Below are 22,075 nucleotides of genomic sequence, written 5' to 3'. Positions count from 1 at the left end.
CGTACACACACACAAGATACAGTGAATTACTGTACTGAAATTCATTGCATTTTTGTTCAGCGTTTAGGGCGCCCTTATGAGGCAAATTTAACAAGTTATTTGATGCGATTACAAGGTTCAGAGTTTATTTTTAAAGGTCTATTTATAACAGTGAAAATGTTTAGGAAAATCAATACTAATATACACGCCTCATTATATGACAGAAAACCGTTAAATGATGTTTTAAATATTTGAAATAACGCTCACAATTTATGGACGCTCCCTAGTTCATTCCATCACTATGGACGATTTCATTCGTTTTTTTTTTATAAAAGTTGTTAGGAGACTACTCATTCCCGACGTGGCAGGAAGAACTCAATTTTCCATTTTTCATATATTTATATATTGTTATCACGGTTTAAATCCTCGAAGGGTAAAGAGAAACACAGAGGCGCGCATCTGAAACCCCTCTCTAATGTTGGTAGATGCTGGAGTTGTTAACTCCGCGCATGCGCATTTCCCTAATTTTACTGAGGTAACGCGAAATGGCGTCGTCTGCAGGTGAGCTCTGTTAAATTGTGAAATCTGGTACAATTGTTTACGTGTGTACGAAACAGTTAAGGATTGTTTATTTAAACTTTTCGTACCTTAGTCTGTGCATGTTGTATTGTTGTATTTCGCTTTGTAGATTCCTACTGAGGATGGTACGCTTTCGTTGGGGGAGGGGGGCATCATCATGTTCCTTACCGGTCCCTTCTCATTAATTTGTAACGGTTTCATTGGGTACGTTGATAAATGGTTTGGCTGGAGCACTTAGTAATTCTACACGTTTGTGGATTCGGGATTTACTCGAAACGCACACGTTGCGTCGGGGGTTCGCAGCTGGTGTGGGGAATAGTTGTGAAATGGCGCGACAATGCCGCGTGCCAGCAGAGAGCGCGAGGAACTCCGCCGCGGGAGCGCGCGCGTCTACGTCCGTGTGACTCACCGCGCCGCGTTGTAGCCCAGCTCAGCTGTAATACGTGGATTCGCACGATTTTGTACCTTAATTTATAATAACTGCTCTCAGTTCGCGACGGGGGTGTTTCTGTGAAGGTAGCAGACATGATGTGTGGCCCGAGCAGCGCTCGGCTCGCTGTTCACCATTTTGATTTTCCCGGCCCGCAGGAAGATGGGACAGCCGAATCAAATCGGCCCGAAATCTCGAAATTCCCTTTGCCTTGCGACGTCACGTGTCGTCCTGTAAATTATACTCGAATTTCCCGGTCTTTATAACGGCGGTTCTTCTGCCCGATGCCGATGGGGACAGAATCGCTTGCGGCTCCTTGGCTGCGCGGCGGCCCGGCCGCTCTCTCTGTAAGGTGGGGCCTAGTAGGACTTTGGCAAGCGGGTTGTGCAGCCAGATTCCCCAAAATAATGCGTTCAGATCCCTCGCCAAGACAACCTCTCTTGGGTAGAAATCATCTTTTCGGTTCGCCAACCAACAAAGTTGACTGAACTCACTCTGCTAATTTGATCTCTGATGTTTTGATCATCATTGGTTTCTAATTTTTCTTACAACACTGTCCCTCATCAAAACGATAAGTGTCACTAGAGAAGTGTTGAAGAAATGTGAATTTAGCAAATTAAGTACACTTCCATCAATTCTGTAATGGAGGTAAATTGAAGGAATCGATTAACTAGAATTATGAATGAGCAGCTGACTGCTGTGAAGTGGAGTCTGAGTTGTAGGCGCTAGGCCTTAGTTCAGACCTCCTGTCGCCTTATTAGAATGTTGCCCATTACACGGAGGTGGATCATTCGCTGCAGTGGTTCCACTGAAAATTAAATTTCTCACCATAAACACTGCCTGCCAGCTGTGAAAATGGCTCTCCTATCCACACCATCCAGAGCTATTAGATAGCGCTCCAAGCTGCGGGATCCCAGCCAACGTTCAAGAATAGTCTTGAAGTACTTGTTTAGAGAGAGAACTGTATGTGTCTTTAAAAACAATCTCTGGTTACATATTTGTGCAAAATGTGTGTATGTATATGTACATTTATTCATTTAGCAGATGCTTTTCTCCAAAGCGATCTATATTTTATAGAAAATACAATGTGTGCGTTACATTAGGAATCACACGTGGCTGCATAAAAAAAGAATATCCATGATTCCTGATCACCTTCCTAGCAGTTTTTTTTCTTTTCTTTTTTTTTTTTGGAAATGCTCATAAAGATTTACATTACAGGAGTAGCTGCGTAAAGGTTTGTTTGGGCGTGATTGTAACGTTGTCGTGTATGAACATTTACACCATACGTGAAATTGAGAGGATGGGTGAAGTGAGTCTGGACAGACTCGGCAGTTCTGAGTGAGGGGGGGGGGTCATTCCACCACATCGGAGCCGGAACCAAGAACCTCCGTACTTTGCCTTTTGCGTGTGACCAAGCGGTCTGCTTGCGATGTACAAGAGCCAAGCAGTCTGGTTGGGATGTAGCAGATGATTGTGTTGTAGATATCTGGGAGCAGTTTTATTGATGCATTTGTAGGCCATAACCAGGGTCTTAAATTTGATCCAGACAGCTATAGGAAGGTGTGTGTGTGTGTGTGTGTGTGTGTGTATATATTATATATATACATATGTGTGTATATAAAGCTTGGTATTTTATGTGTCCACACGTTTAATGAAAATGGATTGGATAAGTCATGTACTTTTCTAGCTAGCTACCAAGCTTTAGTTTCTGGGCATTTTCAGGCTTCTCATAACCTAAAGATGATAAAACGTTGTCAAGTGTATAAACACATTTGCCAATCTGAGCAAGATGTCAAATTTGTGCTAATACTGTCAATAGTAACATCTGGAAGGAAATATAAATGTAATTTGTAACTAAACAACTTTGCCTCATTGGGATCTGTACTTTGGAGTACACATTAAATCAGACCAGTGTTAAAATTGTTGTTCAGTGTAACATTTAGGGTGTGTGACTTTTGAGTGTATGGAGGTGCGTCTAAATGTCAAGCCATATCAAAATCATACTGAGCTTAACCTCTTGAATTAAACATTTTCTAGTCTATTTTGAATAATCAGCAGCAGCTTTTAGAACGTGAATCAATTGCAGCAAACTTCCGGGTTTAAAATGGCTTACCATCAAGTAGCCTATCTCTCCCCCCCCACATCAGAGTTGCCAGAATTGATGGCTAAATTTATTCGGTCCTTTCATGGGAGTTTTTCTTCTTAGAAGATTGCTTGTCAGCAGACATTGTGACCATTGAAATAACTAAATGCAAAATATAGATGGCAGTTGTATAAACATAACCAACCTGTCACTTTAAATGTTTAATTTTGTGTGTGGTGTAAAATTTAAGCTTGTTAAATCTGACTTGGTAAGCCATTGATCATAAACAATTTGCTTTTAATCAAGACGGTATATATTACTGCAGAGGACATGACTTGGTGTGTGAAATTATCAGTGTAGGGGAGAAGAGCGTACAAAAAGTATAAAGCGTCAAAAGTATTCCACTAAGCAAGAATCCTTTTTTTTTTTTTTTTTTAAAGGAAAAAGCTGCTGCTTTTCGGTCTTCAGCCAGCATCCACTTTCTCTGTAGTGTGATAGGACAAAGCGTTGCTTTTATTCTTGGTGTCAAGTCGTATCTGCTGATAGCCAGCATTTTTGGAATTGCCGACACAGCAGCAAACGACCATAATATAGTACTCCATCTGTGGGTAAGAAAATTTGTCAAATTGTGTACTGCATTTGTAAGTTCAGATTTAACCAAATTTCTTATGTTTTACAGACTACAGTAGCTATAGCCAGGGTGGTGCCCAGCAGGGGTAAGTTACCTAGGATTGTCAATTTTAATTAATTGACCAAATGAGCTATTACTTCATGAATGTTGTGCAGCATCCATTATTAGTCTTTTCTTTGTTTTTGTCTACATGTTCACCTAACCAAAATGATCGGTTTGTCATTGTTTTGGGGCAGGTTTACTTGAATTTATAGTGAAATGTGGGGGCTTTTTTAAAACTGTGATGTTGGGATGAGCTCTCAATACCTTCTTCCCTTGGTAGGTATGGTTCATATGGAGCCCAGCCCTCTCAGGCCTATGGACAGAGCACTCAGGTGAGCGTTCTTTCTCCTTAGCTTTTTATATACTGTAAAGAAGGTGATATCTGTAGAATCTTGACTGTGCCTGTTAAGCACTTTTTAAGAAGCTCCCACTTTGTTTATTGGAAGTTTATAAGAAATTCCTGCCCTTAAATGCTGTATTACCACATGCTTCATCATGTCTTATTTATGGAATTTGCCTTACACAAGAAGTATCTACTGACATTTCCAAGTCACTTCAGGTAAATTTTTTTTTTTCTTCTTTTTTTTTTCAGTAAAAACAATTGTGATGCTGTTTTGTTTTTGTTTCAGCAGTCGTATGGCCAGCAAGGGTATGGGTCTTATGGCCAGCCTTCTGCTGACTCCGCTTACACGCAAAGTACACCTTCAACGGGGGGCTATGCTCAGCCAGCTTATGGGTCATCTTATGGACATCCGCCTTCTGGTAAGTTACTGACTCTTCAAATATCTGTGCAGCCATGCAGTTTGGTTTCCAGGTTGAACTGTCACAACTGGAGGTAACTGAAGTGTCACTTGGCAATGCATTGACCTTGGCTTAAAAAATCTTGTAGCTTTCCCTTTTTGCTTGATCCCTGGTCAACACTACTAGTGTTTCACTTTAATTTACCCTCTTGCTCCTTTGTTACTGCCATCCCTGAGCAGAAGGGACAACTGCAGGTTTGAGCAGTTTTTTCTATTTGCATGCATCTCTTTCCATTGTTATACCGTGGCCTGCACAGTGAAATGAGAAAACGGATGCTGGCATTTAATGCTTGGTGCAAAAGATGTTCCTGATTGGCAGTTGAATTGGACACAAAGGTGTTTTATTAAATGCACTGGCTCCTCTACTCACGAACACAGTTGGTACAGGGTATCTATTCATAATGTCTTTTTTAAATTAAGTTGCTTTTATCACCAAGTCATTCAAGAAAGGGTTCAGACCTATTTGTCCTGTTCTCCTAATGGCTGCATAAATTGGGGCATAGTCCCTGTGGAGTTTGCATGTTTTCACCTGGGTATAGTCCCACAGCCCAAAGACATGTTTCTGGTGAGTTGACTGTATTCTGCTTAGTGTGTTCTGCAAGTGCACATCTGTGTTATATTGTTCTGCTGTATAAATCAGTGACTAGCTGTTTAACATTGTAAATTCCCTTGGACTAAGGCATCACTAAATATGTTATCTCCTTTTGCTTGTAGGTCAGGTTCTGAAAAAGTTTTGGCTATAGGTGTTGTTTAAAAATTGGTTTCAGTATATAATTTAAAAAAAAAAAAAAAACTTTAAAATGAATGCTAAAAAGTACATTGTCTAAACTTAGTGCCATTTTTACTTATCCTATAAACATTTGCAACTTGCTTTTTTGTTTTATTAGTATCATGAATAAAAATCCAGCAACTCTAAACACTAAGTGAGGTTAATTAATCCTTTTCCAAAATCCTGTTCAGTTTGTAGCTTTATAAATGTTTGTATATTCACATGCAGTAGCTCAGCATGACACATATGTAATGTAGACTATGGATGTAGTACAGTAATTTTGTAATGAATACTGCAATGACTGTACAGTAGTCTTTAGTAAGGAAAGCTCAGTGCTTTGCTTGCTGTCCATTTAAAATGAAAAGTAATAATCGCAGATGAAAAGTTTTAAGAACTGAATCTGTTTTGGATACCCAAATCCTGACAGACACAAATGGTAACAGATATGGCACTCCCAGCAGATGGAGCAGTCATTGTTAGACATTATGATCAAATGTCAGGACTCGGATATGATAACCTGGACTTGTGACCGTGGCCCCATTTACCTCATAAGTTGCATGTTGTAACTTGAGGACCACTTGTAGATAAATGGAAAATATACCGGTTATCTGTACATTTGCGCTACCTGACATTTCAGCTATCTGTACAGCAACTGTTTTGTAGCCCCCCACCTTACAAAGGTGGTTTTCTGAAAAACTTTTTCCAAGGTGAATTCTTATCAGAGGTTTTACCTTTAGTTTCTATTTTAAGTTTATGCATTCCTGAGCCCCAAAATTGACACCCATTTATGCCAAATATCATCAAATACTTTTAAAACTAACACTTTAGTAGTTATTGGTTATAATAACACAACATAGCAGTTTTGTATGTACCCCTGCATTTGTACTGTTTTTACATTTTTTGTGTTTATACACGTTATTGTGAATATTGGATTTAAAGAGAAGGGGGGGGGGCTCGGGCTCACATGGAGAAGTGAAAAATGGGTGAAATGTATGAGTGTTTGTAGGTTGAAGCTAAAGGTTGAGGTGCTATAGTGTAGTGATGAAACAACTCTTGCTTTAGGTTTCAGTATAGAGAACATAACGTGTTAAGGAAGAAAATTTGATGTGCTCTTTTTTTTTTTTTTTTTTTAAAGCACTATTATAGTACCTGACTTTTTAATTCTTTAAATTGTGCCACATAACTCTTTCCTTGTGGTATTGGCCATATAGGTTTTTTCAAAACCTGGAATGGCTTTGGAACAAGTTATTTTCACATTTAAATTGTGTGTAATTGTGCCCTTTATCTGCATTTGTTGATGAGGGCCCCTTTCAGGAAATAATTGGTTATAAGGAATGAGTACTTGGAAAATGTTTATATCTTGAAAAATGAATAATTAATCTGTTCGTAGCACGAGTAGCCAGTGTATCCTTAGTTTTATGGTCTCTGTCCTAAGTGTTGTGAGCTCCCGTGTAGTTTCATGGACACCATGCACTTTCATACTGACTGTCCTTTCCCTCTCCATTCTAGCTGGGTACACCCCCACCCCTGCCACTCCCCAAGGATACAGCCAGCCTACCCAGGGCTATGGTGCAAGCAGCTATGATAGTGCCCCAGCCTCCACCTCCAGCACTCAGACATCCTATGGGGCGCAGCAGGGCTATGGGGCCCAGTCTGCCTACCCCAGTTATGGCCAGCAGCCTTCCTCCACTGCACCCCCTAGGTAAGTCCCTATGGGCACAACTGTGTTTAGGCCCTGTCCCGTGACACTTGTACTGTTCTCTGCACTACACCTAAGCCCTGCACAAAGCATGACTAAATACACATTTATTGTTGAATTTAGGCACACCTTTGCCATCTGGAACAGGGTAGCTGTCTTGCAATTTTTTCCCCTCCTCCCCCTTTTTTCTTTCTCACTTATCAGGTGAAGGGTCTGCCATGTTCACTGCCTTTGTTGCTCTTGAAGTAATCTGGGGGAGGAAGTCGTGAACTTTTTTGGGGGTAGTCCGACACTTTGTTTCTCGTGAATTTTCACTTTTGCTTGGTGGAGGAGCCTATGATCTGACTGCTGATTTAACTTTTAGAGCACAGGAAGTGAGCAAGCCCCCGGAGAACCCACAAGCCCAGGCAAACCCGTCTGCCTATAGCCAGGGCTACGGCCAGAGTAATTTCGCGTACTCCCAGGTGCCTGGCTCTTACCCTCCGCAGTCAGGTGGTGCCCAGGCTTCCTACTCCACCTCCAGGTAACTATCCCCCCATACGGTGGCCCCTGGTACTCCAGGTAAGGTTGGCCCACCACAGTTCCATCCCTGCACGGTTTTTCACTTGGGACATTGCCCTTCTGGCTGTATATTTTTTTGGAATTTCCTACTGCTTACAAAATGTCTGCTTCTGGTGTCTGTTAGTTGTTTTTTTTTTTTTTGCTGACGTTGTTTGCTTATATTACCTGTACTGGGAGCTCCATCTTTGGACACCACGTTCATTTTATAGGGAGATTCCACAATAAAAGCTCAAACTATCATGCCATTTCTTTTATTGGTTAAACTGAAAATGTGGACATCTCTCCATCCCCACCAAGCTTTGTCTGTAAAGATGGCTTTTCTAGGCCCTGATTTTTTTATATATATATTTTAATTTTCCCCCTCTAGCAGGATTAAAGACCATTCAAATGAGTAACTTTTATCCGCCTGTCATTCAGTCGCTTACTTTACTGAAATGTGCAGTTTGCTTCTAAACCGCCACTCTTTTACTTTCTTTTGACTCAGCTACAGCAGCAGCAGCCAGCCTTCCAGCTATGAGCAGGGCTCATACTCCCAGCCTGGAGGCTATGGGCAGCAGCCTCAGCAGCAGGGTGGCTACCAGGGCCAGCAGGGTGGCTATGGTCAGCAGAGCAGCTATGGCCAGCAGGGGAGCTATCAGCAGCAGCCACCACCACAGCAGCAGCAGCCACCTCCGTCCTCCAGCTATCCCCCACCTTCCAGTTCTTATGGACAGCCTCCACCGTCCTCTCAGTATGGCCAGCAGGGAGGCAGCTATGGGCAACAGAGCAGTTACAACCCACCCAGTCAGTACAGTGAGTGTGCATTCTCGTTTGATCCATAATTGGCACACAGTATCTTGTGCCTTTAGGTGTCTGTATTGTTCCGTCTGTCTAAAAATGTGCAATACAAATTAAATTTTGGGTGGTGATTGGTGAATATTTGACTTTTTCCTTCTCAAGATTTTTTTTTTTTTTTTTTTTATAGTGTGTGAATGTGTATCTGGACTGTTTTTGAAATGGAGTTAAACCTGGAATTTATTCCAAGCAAATAAGGAAAGGGTATTCAAGTGTGACAATATGTAAATTAAAAAGGTATGTTTCCCCTTGGTATTGTAATACTTTCCAGGGTAGTTTTCCATGTTTTGGAAACCTACCCTCTGCTGCCCTTTGCTCATGGTTGTCTCCCTCCTTTCTTTAGGTAACTACAGGCAGGATCGCCCCAGCAGCATGGGGGGTGGCTACTCAGGTGGGGAGCCAGGGGGCTTCCCTGGGCCTGGTGAGGGCCGTGCCATGGATGGCCGGGGCCGTGGTCGGGGAGGCTATGACAGGGGTGCCATGATGCCCAGTGGTGGACTTCATGGGGGTCCAGGCCGTGGAGGCATGGGGTAAGTGCTCTTCTCACTCCTCACTACTGACTCCTTTTCCTCCCTTCATACACAGGAGCAGAGGCCAGGTTACATGGGGCTGGAGGCCACGTCATGGCCATATGTGCCAGAGGTTCTTTTGTCATTAGGAACATGCAAATAGATGTATTTTAGGTTATTCCCTGGTTTCATCCACTACTGCTACTACAAAGCCTCTACTACACAGGTGGGCTTAACAGTCTGAGGGCTATAGGACTTTGTATGTCCAAACAAGGAGTCAGTGTTAACACCATTTGCAAAGGACACTGCCTCAGGGTTTTTATATATTTTTCTATATATATATATATATATATATATATATATATATATATATATGCATATGCTTAGATGCAGCAAAACCCCCAAAACCTACAGCCCTCTTGGGGCATGATTGCTCACCTGTGCCCTAATGACATAGTCCCTCCAGCCCTGTCCTTGTGTGGCCAAAGGTAAGAAGGTCAATGTGTTGGAAACTACAGGCCTGGTGCAAACATCCACTAACAAACATGTGGACATGATCCTCTACAATTGCATTAGATGTACCCTCCATTCACTAAATTATCTTGAATTACTGTGATCCAAGCATAGCAGTCTTGGCCAAAGTGCCATATATCTGTGGCCTGCATGAAAATCAGCTCCATGGTGCCCATGGGCTTTGTTTGCCTGCGGATGTTTGCCCTGCGGTTATATCCAGCCACTATGCTGGATGCTACAGGATGATACGTAGTTGGCGCTTATTCTCGAGAATGGTTTGTTTTAAAAGGTGTATTACATAAACAGTACATACTGCGTTATCTTTATGTTCAGCTTTGAGGTGTATTTTGTAGCATCACAAGTCTTTTAAACGGTAAGTCCAGTGAGCCCAAAGTTCTTTGCCGCATGTAGCCAACTGGATTGACGATTTCTGTAGCATCCGGCATGGGTTGAAGGATTTGTCTTCTGTACCAAATCATCTGTGAATACAGGCCAGGTGAAACCCCTCTAGGTACATGGATTCTTTTTTTTTTTTTCTGCAGTTTACACAGCATGAATACAAATTTGCTGAGGTATATTCATACCTTGAATAGCAAAAGGGATGAAGTATGGTTATAATGACAAAAGGGGTTCACCTTTCATGGGAAATGCAAATTTCTGGTTTTTAAATGGTGAAAGCAGTCACTTACATAGGCAAAATGGTGTTTAAATTAACTATTTTTTTGGTCAAGGATCTAGAGTTGCCACCGGGCAGGTGATTTTAGCACATTTGCTTAGGTTCATTTACAGTGATCAGGTTTATTTTCAGATTATCAGATCAGAAGTGCATAAGATTGTATTGGTATTCATCTCAGGGAAAAATATTTTGGGGCAGTCCTTTCAGATGACATGCTTTCACCTTTTCTTTGCATAAGTAAGGGTAACTGAGTGTGGGTTTTGAAATGTGGTGAATTCTTTGCAAATGTTTTGTGATGTCATTTTTTGCACACTTTAACATGCTTTGTCGCATTTATATGCTACAGGTTACAAAGTGAGAGCCATGTAAACACATCAATACTTTAAAAGTACTCAGTACTGAGCCGGCAGCATAATGAACAGTGGGGACTTAGAGAATCCAGTCTACATATAGACGGAGATGTCACGTGTGAAATGTACAAACTGTATTTAAAAATCTAAATGTATTTTTGTGCTTTTTTAATGGATATTGTAATATGGTTTTGTATTAGAATTGTGTAATTTCAGCAAAAATCTTTGTAAACCAAAGTGTACTTCGTGTATTTATTTAAAGCTGATTTGTCTCAGCTTACTCTGTAAGTAATTTATTTTAGAGGTATCTCTTTGATTACTGTCCTGCTGGGCATCCTTTATAAATTTCATCATATCTAAATTGGGATTTTATTTTATCCTTTAACACTGTAGTCTCAAATGTCTCTTACTATAAAAGTTGTATTGAACCTTTGAGCAGTGATGATCATAAAAGAGATGCATCTGAAATAATGTTTTCTGTTGTATAAAGTGCTTTGGGGTTTTTCACCCTTTGAAAAGGTAATAAAGATTGAAACATCCCTCGTATGGAAACCCCATACTGTATAGCCGCAACAGTTGAGTAACGTGTACAGCAAAGTCCATGCCCCTGAAATTGTAACCACCCCCTATGTACAAGTTCCTTAAAGCCTGTGTAAAACTGTTACTTGGGGGTGTTCAGAGAGCTAGCCAGAGCTGTGTCAACCCCAGTCCTCCCAATCCCCCTCCCACCCCAATGAGCTTGCTGGGCTTGAGGTTCGGAAGTGGCTCTTTAAAGGGAAATCGCCTTCATATCTCCGTTTATTTCCCCAGCATCGCTGGAGACAGAGGTGGCTTCATTAAGCCTGGTGGTAAGTTAATGAGTATTAAACTGGCTAGTAAAATGAACCATACAATACATTAATCTGAGTGTTTTGAACTTTTCTTTGGTGTGCAGTATTTCATAGATAAGTGTACTGCCGGCAGTTTGGGTATAGAAGTGTAAGGGGTTCCATTTTAACCTCCAGAGTGGTAAAAATGATTCAATTGATGGTATTCTGTGGGGAAATTACAAAGGAGGTAACGTCAAAGTGAAATGTGCAGTGTTTCATATTCCTAAAATTTCAGCCATACCCCCTCCAAAAACACTTAATGTCAGCTTTTCAGGTGTGTGTTAGAGCTACAAGAAATGGCTGTTATTAAACTCAAGGAATTTTATTTTGAACCCCTGGTATTCTGGGTTTTTAGTGGTTTTCAAACAACCTTTCCAATGGCACAATTTTTTTTTTTTTTTTCCAAATTGGGTCTTTTATATGTCATCCATATTAATTTTTCTCTGGTGTAAATGGTGGAATGACACAAGGTTCTTTTTCATATGACCTGAATATGCTCAAAGGAGTAGATGTGCCTGGGTGACTCAAAACAAATCCATTAACTTGGTAGCAGCAGAATAGCAGACAGTTTTTCTTATGCAGCCTGACTCACTAGTATTTCTCTTCTCTTCCTCCCTTGATGGACGACAGGACCCATGAACGACAGACCAGACCGTGAAATGTGTAAGTGGCATGTCTTGGTCCTTCGTGTACATTTTATCATTTTCTGTAGCTTGCTGTACCTTCTCCTGTTAACACTTGCAGCCTTTCTTTTTTTAGTGCGCCCTGATGAACAGGATGACTCTGAGAACAGTACAATTTATATCACTGGGCTCACAGAAAATGCAACAATCGAGGAAGTTGCAGACTTTTTCAAGCATTGTGGAGTTATTAGGGTGAGTAGCTCATTGTAATTCGTCATCTCCATATTAGCAATAGATAGATGGAAAAGGAAATTTAGCATTGCAAGGTGATTGACTTGTTCCTGCAGTGTAAGTACATGGAATTTCATCCATTATCACAGATGAATAAACGGTTGGGTCAGCCTGCCATAAACATCTACACAGACAAGGAGACGGGAAAGCCCAAGGGGGATGCAACCCTGTCCTATGAAGACCCATCCTGCGCTAAGGCTGCCGTGGAGTGGTTTGACGGCAAGTTCAGCACCTTGTGTTGGATGGGTTTTTCCTAATTAGTGATAGATTACTAGTTAGAATTACTATTATTCTAATTACTAATTCTACTTACTACAGGTTTGCCAAGTAACAAAATTAAGAGCATTATGGGACCAGTCAAATAAGCAAAGTTATTTGCTGTAAAATGTAATAGCATTTTTTGATTTTGTGAATAGTAAGCATTTGGTCATTGTCATTTCTGCTTTTAAGGTGTTCTACTTGTTATCCCTTCTATTACTAGGCAAAGATTTCCAGGGAAAGAAGCTTAAGGTGTCTATGGCCCGTCGCAAGCCCATGATGGGCCCTGCACGTGGGGGTATGCCAATGCGAGATGGTAGGGGCATGATGGGTCGTGGAGGTGAGCGTAAAGAACCTGTCTTTTTTAAGAAGATTCATTTTAAAAACAATGGATTTTTTTGCCAAAAGATGGTGCTTTAAGTCAGACATGATGAACATTATTATATGACCACAGGAATGATGGGACGTGGAGGTGGTGACCAGGGAGGCTTCATCCCTCGTGGAGGCCCGCGTGGTGCAGGCAGAGGTGGCCCTTCAGGCAACATGCAGCAGAGGGCTGGAGACTGGCAGTGCCCCAACCCGTAGGTGTTCCTGCATCCCTGCAGTCCTTCGGGTATCATTGACCATGACTAACCCTATACTACTGGCTTCACAGGAACTGTGGGAACCAGAATTTCTCCTGGAGGACAGAGTGTAACCAGTGCAAAGCTCCTAAACCAGAAGGCTTTGGACCACCTCCATTTGGCCCACCAGGTAACTGGAGCAACATTGACTCCCCAATGCCCCTCTCACCCTGTCTATTTACTAAATTTAATTCTACTTTGCAAGATGATATGATGGTTAGTCTGAGGCGTTGTATGATGTATCAGTACTTTTCTGAACCTTTGTCAAGGCACAAGTTTGCCACAGAAGTCTGTTTGAACCCAGTTCATCCTTTTTTGCAGTTCTCATGCCCTCAAGTCTTGAAGCAAGAGATGTCCGTTTCTGATGTACTTTGCCTCAGTGGCATCTGCTGCTGGACTTCATATGGTTGTCTCACAGAGCTCTCTTATCCCCAGGTGGAGACAGGGGCAGGGGTGGTCCAGGACTCCATGGTGGCAGAGGCATGGATCGTGGAGGTCCTGGAGGCCCAGGGGCCTTCCGTGGCGGTCGTGGGGGTGACCGCGGAGGCGGATTTCGGGGAGGCCGTGGGATGGACAGAGGCGGGTTCCGTGGGGGAAGCCGAGGAGGCCCCCCCATGGACCCAATGGGTGGCAGAGGAGGCAGGAGAGGCATGGGACCACCTGGCAAAATGATGGATATGAAGTATGTTGTCAGGCTTTTTTTTTTCTTCCCCCTTTCTTTAAATCATGCTTGTTTGCATATTGCCAGCATTTTGTTAGTTTACCTTAATAGATTTTTGAAAAGTCTTCTCTTGCACAATGAGCTCAATTACATTAATGGTGTCTGCAGTTTGTACACTCAAATATGCTTCAGGAGCTAGAAACTTGCTAAAAAGTGAAAAATTTCAGTTCAATTTACAATCCTTGGTGACATCAAACACCACACAAGGCATGCAGCCTCCCCAACACACAAATACACATAGCATGGTTTCTTTTGCCCATGTTATCTTGTAGCTCTGTGACCAGTTGCAGGCATCTCAGAAATCTGGAGTTTATCAAGATAATCTCTTGTAATAAGCTTTAAAGCAAAGTTTTAATGTGGTAAAAAATTGAAAGGCAACAAAGTCTTACTGGTCAGTTTAAAACCTGAAGTAATACATATTGAATGAATGAATGAATGATTTTCCTTTTACTATAAATAGTACTTTGAGTTAATCAGCAGAAAGGGTTTACCAGTGATTACAGCAATTGAGAATTGCCTCTTCGGGTAGTACAGATGCTCCTCTTCTTACGACTTTTCAAAGTTATGATGGTACAATAGCAATATGCATTCGGTAGAATCCTACTTCGAATTTTGTATTTAGATCCATTCCCGTGGTGCGATACTCTCTCCTGATGCTGGGCAATGGCAACAAGCTGTAGCATCCACTCCAGCACACGAACGAGTGTAAAGTTACTGTGTTGAAAGCATTTTTTAGTGTTTTTACATCCTATCGTGTCTGCTGAACACCATGTGTGTCTCCTATGGTAAGTGTTCTGAGCACATTTAAGGTACGGCAGGCTAGGCTATGATGATCAGTAGGTGCGGTACTGTATTCTTTTTCGACTTATTTTTCCACTTGCGATGGGTTTATCGGAATGTAGCCCCATCGCTAGTTGAGCATATGTATTCCAATCTTTATATAGCACAATTAAAGCGTGTTACAATAGGTATATAGCCATCAGTCTAAAGCAATGCAGATTTAATACTAGTATTCAAAAACAATAACAAAAGGATACATCTGTTCAGTATAGGATTGCAGTGCGGCTTAGTCTGAGGCAGGATTTACACCCTAGATGGGATAGCAGGCTATGGCAAGGTAGGCTGCACACACAGCATACACACGTTCACTGAAAGGGGCATCTGGATTCCCCTTAAATGTCATTCTACTGTGAGAGGAAACTCTTACATGCTCCACACACACATTCGAGCACTGCGAGTTGGACTTCTCGGTGTTCAGAAGATGAGGGACTTTGCATGTTTTAGGAGAAAAATGGGTGAACCTTGTATTTCTGAGGAATGCACTTTTTCCCATTTCAATAATCGGTGGTAGTAATGGTTGTTTTACAAGAATCCACCATACAAGCACATTTTTTTGGAATAAGTTACGCTCAATACACAATGGATCACCACCGTATATCAGTGCGGTATTTTTAGCAAACTGTGTTGGTTTTCCAGTTGCAACCCAAACACAAGGAACAACCTCTTATTTTGTTTGCAGGGGAGACCACCGTCAGGAGCGCCGCGACAGACCTTACTGAGGCATCATGTACAGACTTCCAGTTAATACAGGATTTTTTTAATGCCACACAGTTGTCATTCCATATTTATAATAGCTAATGGAAACTTAGTGCTTATTTCATTACTGTTAGTGAAAGTTTTGTTTTTTATTGTATTTTTTTCCGGTTATTTTGTTCATGGAAAGTGAACGAGTGTCAAGCATGGTTTTTATGTATAGACTTTGGAAGGTACAATGTTAGTGGCTTTTTAACTTTTGCTTATGTTTGTTCCCCTCACTAATGGAAATAAAATGCCAGCTTCAAAGTGGTTACTGTAAAGGATCTTTGTCAGTTTCATGTGCTACATTCTACATGAAGCAGGAGTAACAGCAGTGTTGCTTGGTGGACTATTGACTGTTCTTTGGTTGCTTTTGTGAGCATGTTAGTTTTTAATAAAAAGTTCCATTTCAACCTTTGGAATCACCCATTCTGTAGTGTAATTGTGTCCGTTCCCTGGTTCTCTAGCGTTTCATGTCAGTCTTGGCGTATTAACATCAGTGTTGCAGATGTGCTTTTAAATGACCCTTCTTAAGGAACATGGAAAGTTCAGTTTTAACTGAGAATGTATTTCACTGTTTTACTGAACTAAACATCATGGATGCTTTCTGATGTACCTGAACTGTTTACTTGGTGTGAAGTATCTGACAGCTAATAAACCCCCCCCCCCCCCCCCCTCCCGGTGTGTGAGTGTGTGAGAGAGAGAGATTTTCTTGTCTGGGCAGATTCTTCTGGCCATTAGGTGGCAGTGCATCACAGCCAATGACTGGTGGTTATAGAGCGGTCACTGCTTGCCTGCCTAGGACACACGGTGTTGAACTAAAAGTAAAAACTTGGCATGATTTGGTATTGTGGAGGAAAAATTACAGAATTAATTTGCATAGTAAAATGTGAAGTGATTTCAATCACATTGCATAGAATAGATGGAACATCTAAGATGTTTTGAAGCTGTAATCTAGTGATCTGTCCTCTGATTTAAAAGGCTTATTTCCAAGTGATCAGAAAATAGTTTAATTTCCAAAAATGCACATGAAAATGTAGCATTTCTATTACAGAAATACAAGTCAAATGGCCCAGAGTAGTGGATACATTCCAAAAGTTCTGTCCATATAGCTATGTAGCCTATCCATGGGTTTTTGGTGCACTTACAATCCATTTTTCATTAAACATCTTTTTAAAATGTACTTTTCTGAAATGGTCATATTTGAACTCAGCTGATGTGTTCAGTTTAGTGTAATTTGAATGATGCAATTTAAACAACGTACAGTGAAGAAAATAAAATGGCTAAAAACATGCATGTGACTGAATGCTTTCTTCACCAATACGCATGTAACTCAGGATGTACTGGAATGTGCACAGTGACTGTTGAGGACCTATTCAGTAGAAGTCACACTGTCATTGGATCTTCAGCATCTTCTCAGCTCTGTTCTCATATCAAACAAATGATGGGGGGGGGAAGATGTATAATTATGGTACCTGTGATCACAATTGACATTTGACACAGCACTGGCACCTGGCAACATGTCATGGTACAGCTAACAGCTAATGAACAACGCTGGCATGGCTTATTGCTGGCTGTGATTGTTTAACTGCACTACCATGACACCCTTGTTTAATCCCCTGCTGGCCACATTGAGAAAATCCTTCAGCTACTACAGCTGGTGCTCGGAGCTGAGAAGGACCAGGATCCTAGTTTGGGACTACGGCTCTCTGCCTGCAGTTCTGCACAGATTCTCCCCAACGCCACGCAGGCCCAGCTTAAAATAGATGGAACAGAGAGTCTTGTGTCCAGGCAAGTCGTCTTGTCCCAATAATTCAGTACACTTGTCAAACTACTCTAAAAATGGGACACTAAAAACATCCAAACTGGTCCTAAAAAAAGTATTTTGTGGTAACAAACGGTGATAAATGAAACACGGTTCAGTGAGACTTATTTGGCCTATAAGCAGATGGACCTGTCTCACAGGGGCCCGTTGAGCCAGAACACGGGCTTGAAACTTCATTGTAGTTTTGGGTCATGGAGAAGCAAGGAAAACCGCTGAAGAATGTAAATGGAACATAAGTTTTATGGCTGAATGTGTTCCGCCAACTCCACAGTTGATTCCTCTAGTGTGTGTGTGTGTGTGTGTATATATATATATATATATATATATATATATATATACAGTTTATCCCTCCTCGTAGGAAAAGGCTAGTAATGATGGTATTTCTCATGTTCTTATGGAGAAGTGAATATAGAACATGAGTTGAGGGCTCCTCAAAGTCAGATCAGTCCATCGCGTCTGTATGAAATTAAAACGTTCTTCATGTTAAATATGTTTTTCCACTTTTTGTTGCAATCAACATTCCACTGGTTCGCAAACCTTCCAGAAATAGCGGGCAGTGTTGGTCCAAGACCTCATACTGCTCTCTCACACGACTGTTAAGCAAACAGTTAAGTCTTCACATCTGATCAGTTTTAGTGAGGAGAATAAACAGGAAATCACTGCTCTCAATGTTCGCATTTCGCGGTTTCTCGTCAGACAATGAGGGATTTTGTGGACTGCAGGTTAAAACCAACAGTCACTGCTTTTAGACGAGTTTATTTCTAGGCACATTATAATACTGTTCCGCACAGTGTGGGTGTGTATGTGAACACTGTGTCGTGATGACTGAACACGGACTGGTGCCTCAAGGTTTATAAGTGAAGAATGTGTGGCAGCTGTATATGAGAGAGACCAGGAGCGTTAACCGCCTGTGTGTCCCACAAAAAAGCTGATTCATCCAGCTTCAGAAAGCAGATGACCTCACTCCCGTCTCTCCCTCCCCACCCCGTCTCTCTCGCTCTCCTTCTCTCACGGAACCAACTGGAAGTTTTCAAATCAAAATAAAACCTCCTTTAGGCCGCTTTCGGACGTTCAGAGTTGGAGCCGACACACACCATGTGTGTGAGCAGCGATGGCACAGGAAATGGTGTAAGAGGGCAAAAAAAGTGAACAAAAGAAACAGCAAGTACTGTACCTGCTTAGAGCCGCCACCTTGTGATCAAAGGACATGGGTGTAGCGTCCGGACGGGAGTCCGACACGGACGCGCGTTGCTATTACGTCCAAACACAGACGAAATATAAAATGACTTCACGTGCAGTGTGATGTTAAAAGTGTACTGTGCGTATTGTAAGACACTCGGTGGAAGTGAAACGGGAAACACGAGACCAGGAAACACACACGGTGTTTGAACTACGGTGAACACACACACACACACACACACACACACACACACACACATTTTCAGAACCGCTTGTCTCATACAGGGTCGCGGGGAACCGGAGCCTACCCGGTGACACAGGGCATAAGGCCGGAGGGGGAGGGGACACACCCAGGACAGGATGCCAGTCCGTCGCAAGGCACCCCAAGCGGGACTCGAACCCCAGACCCACGGGAGAGCAGGACTGTGGTCCAACCCACTGCGCCACCGCACCCCCCCTACGGTGAACAGTGAAACGCTAATCTGTGAGTATGACCGCAACCCCGAGACGTGACAAAATACCGGACAGGAACGATGGACCAGGACTGAAGAACAAGAGGCAGGAACTGACGGGACGGGCACTCGGGACTGGAACATGCACACCTAGGAAACACATTGTGGGAACAAGAGACTACGAATCGCCAAGAGAGCACAATAGAACCGCTGATTAAGAATCCGCAAGTAGTTCTGCTCCGCTGGCTCCTTTTATACCTCCATGTCCTACGAGACTGTGAGGTGATAGGTAAGCGTTAACTAGCGGCACTGAGTGGCGCCGCCTCTGACCAGGAGGGGCAGTGACCCCGTGGGACGTGACAGTACCCCCCCCTCCAGGGGCGGCTCCAGCCGCAGAACGCCGGCGGGTAGGTGGTCGCCCCTGCCGTCGCGGAGCAGGCCGATCTGGATGAGACTCATGGAAGTCCTCAATAAGAGCTGGGTCCAATATGTCCCGTGCTGGTACCCAAGACTGCTCCTCCGGCCCATAGCCCTCCCAGTCGACCAGATAGTACAGCGTACCCCGTCTCCGTTTGGAGTCCAGGAGGGCCCTGACGGAGTAGGCAGGAGAACCATCCACATCCAACGGTGGAGGTGGAGAGACTGCTGGGCTCTGCAGGGCGGAAACACAATGGGGCTTGAGGCGCGAAACATGAAACGTGGGACAGATACGATAATGTGAGGGCAACTGAAGGCGGTAAGAAACCGGGTTGATCCTCTTCAGGATCTTGAATGGGCCGATGAAACGGGGGGCAAGCTTCCTCGAGGGCAAATGTAGTTTGAGATCCTGGGTGGACAACCACACTCTCTGCCCTGGTTGGTACAATACAGTCCTACGCCTTTTGTCGGCCTTCTCCTTTTGGCTGGACACCACCTCCTGGAGACGGACATGTGTGGATTCCCACACCGACTCACTCCTCTTGTACCAGTCGTCCACAGCTGGCAACCCACTGGTCTCCATCGTCCACGGGAACAGCGGAGGCTGGTAACCGAGCACACACTGGAAAGGAGTTAAGTCTGTGGACGAATGGACCAGGGAGTTCTGGGCGTACTCTGCCCAGGGGAGGTATCTGCTCCAATCTGCTTGATTCTGAGCACAGTAACTCCGCAGATAACGTCCAATCTCCTGGTTGAGGCGTTCCACTTGCCCATTAGACTGTGGATGGTAACCAGAGGAGAGGCTGACTGAGACTCCTAAGCGGGCAAAGAAGGCCTTCCAGACCCTTGAGGTGAACTGGGGTCCCCTGTCTGAGACGACATCCTCTGGCAGGCCATACAGCCGGAAGACATGTTGGAACAGCAGTTCCGCGGTCTCCAGGGCTGTGGGCAGACCTTTCAGAGGGATCAGTCGACAGGCTTTGGAAAAGCGATCTATGACGACCAATATGGTGGTGTTTCCATCAGAACACGGAAGATCAGTAAGGAAGTCCACCGCTATATGGGACCATGGACGGTTGGGAATCGGGAGTGGTTCAAGAAGCCCTGCTGGCAGCTGCCGTGGGACTTTGGCCTGGGCACATGTGGTGCAGGCAAGGACGAAGTCTCGTACGTCCTGTTTCATGGATGGCCACCAGAAGCGTTCAGAGAGAAGCTTCAAGGTTCGGTTGACCCCTGGGTGTCCTGTACTTGGACCATCATGGGCCCAGTGTAGGAGCTCGGACCGAACGGTGGACGGGACGTATTCTTTGTCTTGGGGCTGCTCGTTGGGACCGGGTTCTTGACGTTGGGCTGCTTGGATATCGTCAAATAAAGCCCAACGGATAGGAGCCACAAACTGCATCGGGGACAAGATGGTGTCTGGTGGGGAGAGCTGAGGCGATACCTCGAACAAGCGGGACAGGGCATCGGCCTTGCCGTTCTTGGAGCCAGGACGATAGGTCACCGTGAAACGGAACCTGGTGAAGAACATGGCCCACCGCGCCTGTCTGGAATTGAGCCTCTTTGCCTTCTGCAGATACTCCAGGTTCCGGTGATCAGTTAACACTAAAAATGGGTGCGTAGCCCCCTCTAACCAATGTCTCCACTCTTCCAAGGCCATCTTTATGGCTAAGAGCTCCCTGTTTCCTACATCATAATTCTTTTCAGTAGGTGACATTTTGTGTGAAAAATACGCACATGGATAGAGCTTCAGGGGATTTCCCTGGCGCTGTGAGAGCACTGCCCCTACCCCTGCCTCAGAAGCATCAACTTCCACAATAAAGGGCAGTTTGGGATCAGGGTGCTTCAGGATTGGGGCAGAAGTAAAACGCTTCTTTAGGTCTTCAAAGGCCTGACTAGCCTCAGGGGTCCAGGTCAGGCGCCTAGGGGCTCCTTTTAACAGAGCAGTCAACGGGGCTGCAACGGAACTGAAGTTCCTTATGAAGCGCCTGTAGAAATTCGCAAAACCTAGGAACCGTTGCAAACCGGTTCTGCTCCGCTGGCTCCTTTTATACCTCCATGTCCTACGAGACTGTGAGGTGATAGGTAAGCGTTAACTAGCGGCACTGAGTGGCGCCGCCTCTGACCAGGAGGGGCAGTGACCCCGTGGGACGTGACAATGGGTTCAAATCCCAGTCTGTTGCAGTACCCTTGAGCAAGGGACTTACCCAATTGCTATGGTAAAACTTACGCTGCTGTGTCAATGGAAAAATCATTACAAATTGCTTTTGAGAAAAGCGTCAGATGAATAAATGAAAACACACCATTTACTACTACATTTACTACAGCACAGTTAGCCGTGGTGACCATCGTCGTGCGATCCTGCTCACGAGCCACAGCTCTTCTGGGCCTGGTTATTACTGAACTCCACTGAGTTGTATGGTAAACTGTCACCAGCACCTCGTTTAACCCCCTGCAGTGAGGAGCCTCTCCAGTGGGACACATGTCCTCTCTGTGCTGCTGGGACAATCCTGTGAGGGAGGACACCAACCCCATCTGTGGGGATCATCCTTAGTCACATGCTTGCTGCTCCTCTCCGCAGCTCAACACATCTGTCTCTTTTGCTTTTTTTTAAATTTACATTTATTTTATTATTTAGCGGAGAGCTCATCTCCAAAGTGGTGTAAAGTGATCACTGTACAGTGTTTCACTGACACCACTGACGCCCAAGGTACCTAGTCCGAGTACACTACACTGTAACACACACACACACACACACACACACACACACACACACACACACGGGCT

General features: G+C 43.7%; 1 protein-coding gene across 7 annotated transcripts; it reads left to right on the top strand.

Moving 5' to 3' along the window:
* Positions 1-487: 487 nt before the first annotated feature.
* Positions 488-15,819, top strand: ewsr1b (EWS RNA-binding protein 1b). 7 transcript variants are annotated; one of them, XM_018749058.2, is made up of 18 exons: positions 488-540; positions 3,751-3,787; positions 4,025-4,076; positions 4,377-4,506; positions 4,725-4,739; positions 6,823-7,015; positions 7,377-7,535; positions 8,058-8,365; positions 8,751-8,937; positions 11,266-11,303; positions 11,955-11,987; positions 12,084-12,199; positions 12,328-12,457; positions 12,720-12,836; positions 12,951-13,077; positions 13,152-13,249; positions 13,555-13,801; positions 15,360-15,819. In XM_018749058.2, exons 1-18 carry the CDS (start codon positions 525-527, stop codon positions 15,397-15,399), a joined length of 2,043 nt encoding a protein of 680 aa, XP_018604574.1. In that variant the 5' UTR covers positions 488-524; the 3' UTR covers positions 15,400-15,819. The 7 variants fall into 7 exon arrangements, with proteins under 7 accessions (XP_018604574.1, XP_018604573.1, XP_018604576.1 ...); XM_018749057.2 differs by having other exon boundaries at positions 4,374-4,506; XM_018749060.2 differs by lacking the exon at positions 4,725-4,739.
* Positions 15,820-22,075: the final 6,256 nt, after the last annotated feature.

Source organism: Scleropages formosus, chromosome 19 (assembly GCF_900964775.1).
Source record: "Scleropages formosus chromosome 19, fSclFor1.1, whole genome shotgun sequence".
NCBI classification, from domain to species: Eukaryota; Metazoa; Chordata; class Actinopteri; order Osteoglossiformes; family Osteoglossidae; genus Scleropages; species Scleropages formosus.
This window is presented reverse-complemented; position numbering and strand designations above follow the sequence as displayed.

Excerpts from the sequence above, each read along its gene's own strand:
- ewsr1b (XM_018749057.2), top strand. Across the intron at positions 8,938-11,265 it reads CCAGGCCGTGGAGGCATGGG|CATCGCTGGAGACAGAGGTG; the intron begins GTAAGTGCTCTT and ends TTATTTCCCCAG. Across the intron at positions 11,304-11,954 it reads TGGCTTCATTAAGCCTGGTG|GACCCATGAACGACAGACCA; the intron begins GTAAGTTAATGA and ends GATGGACGACAG.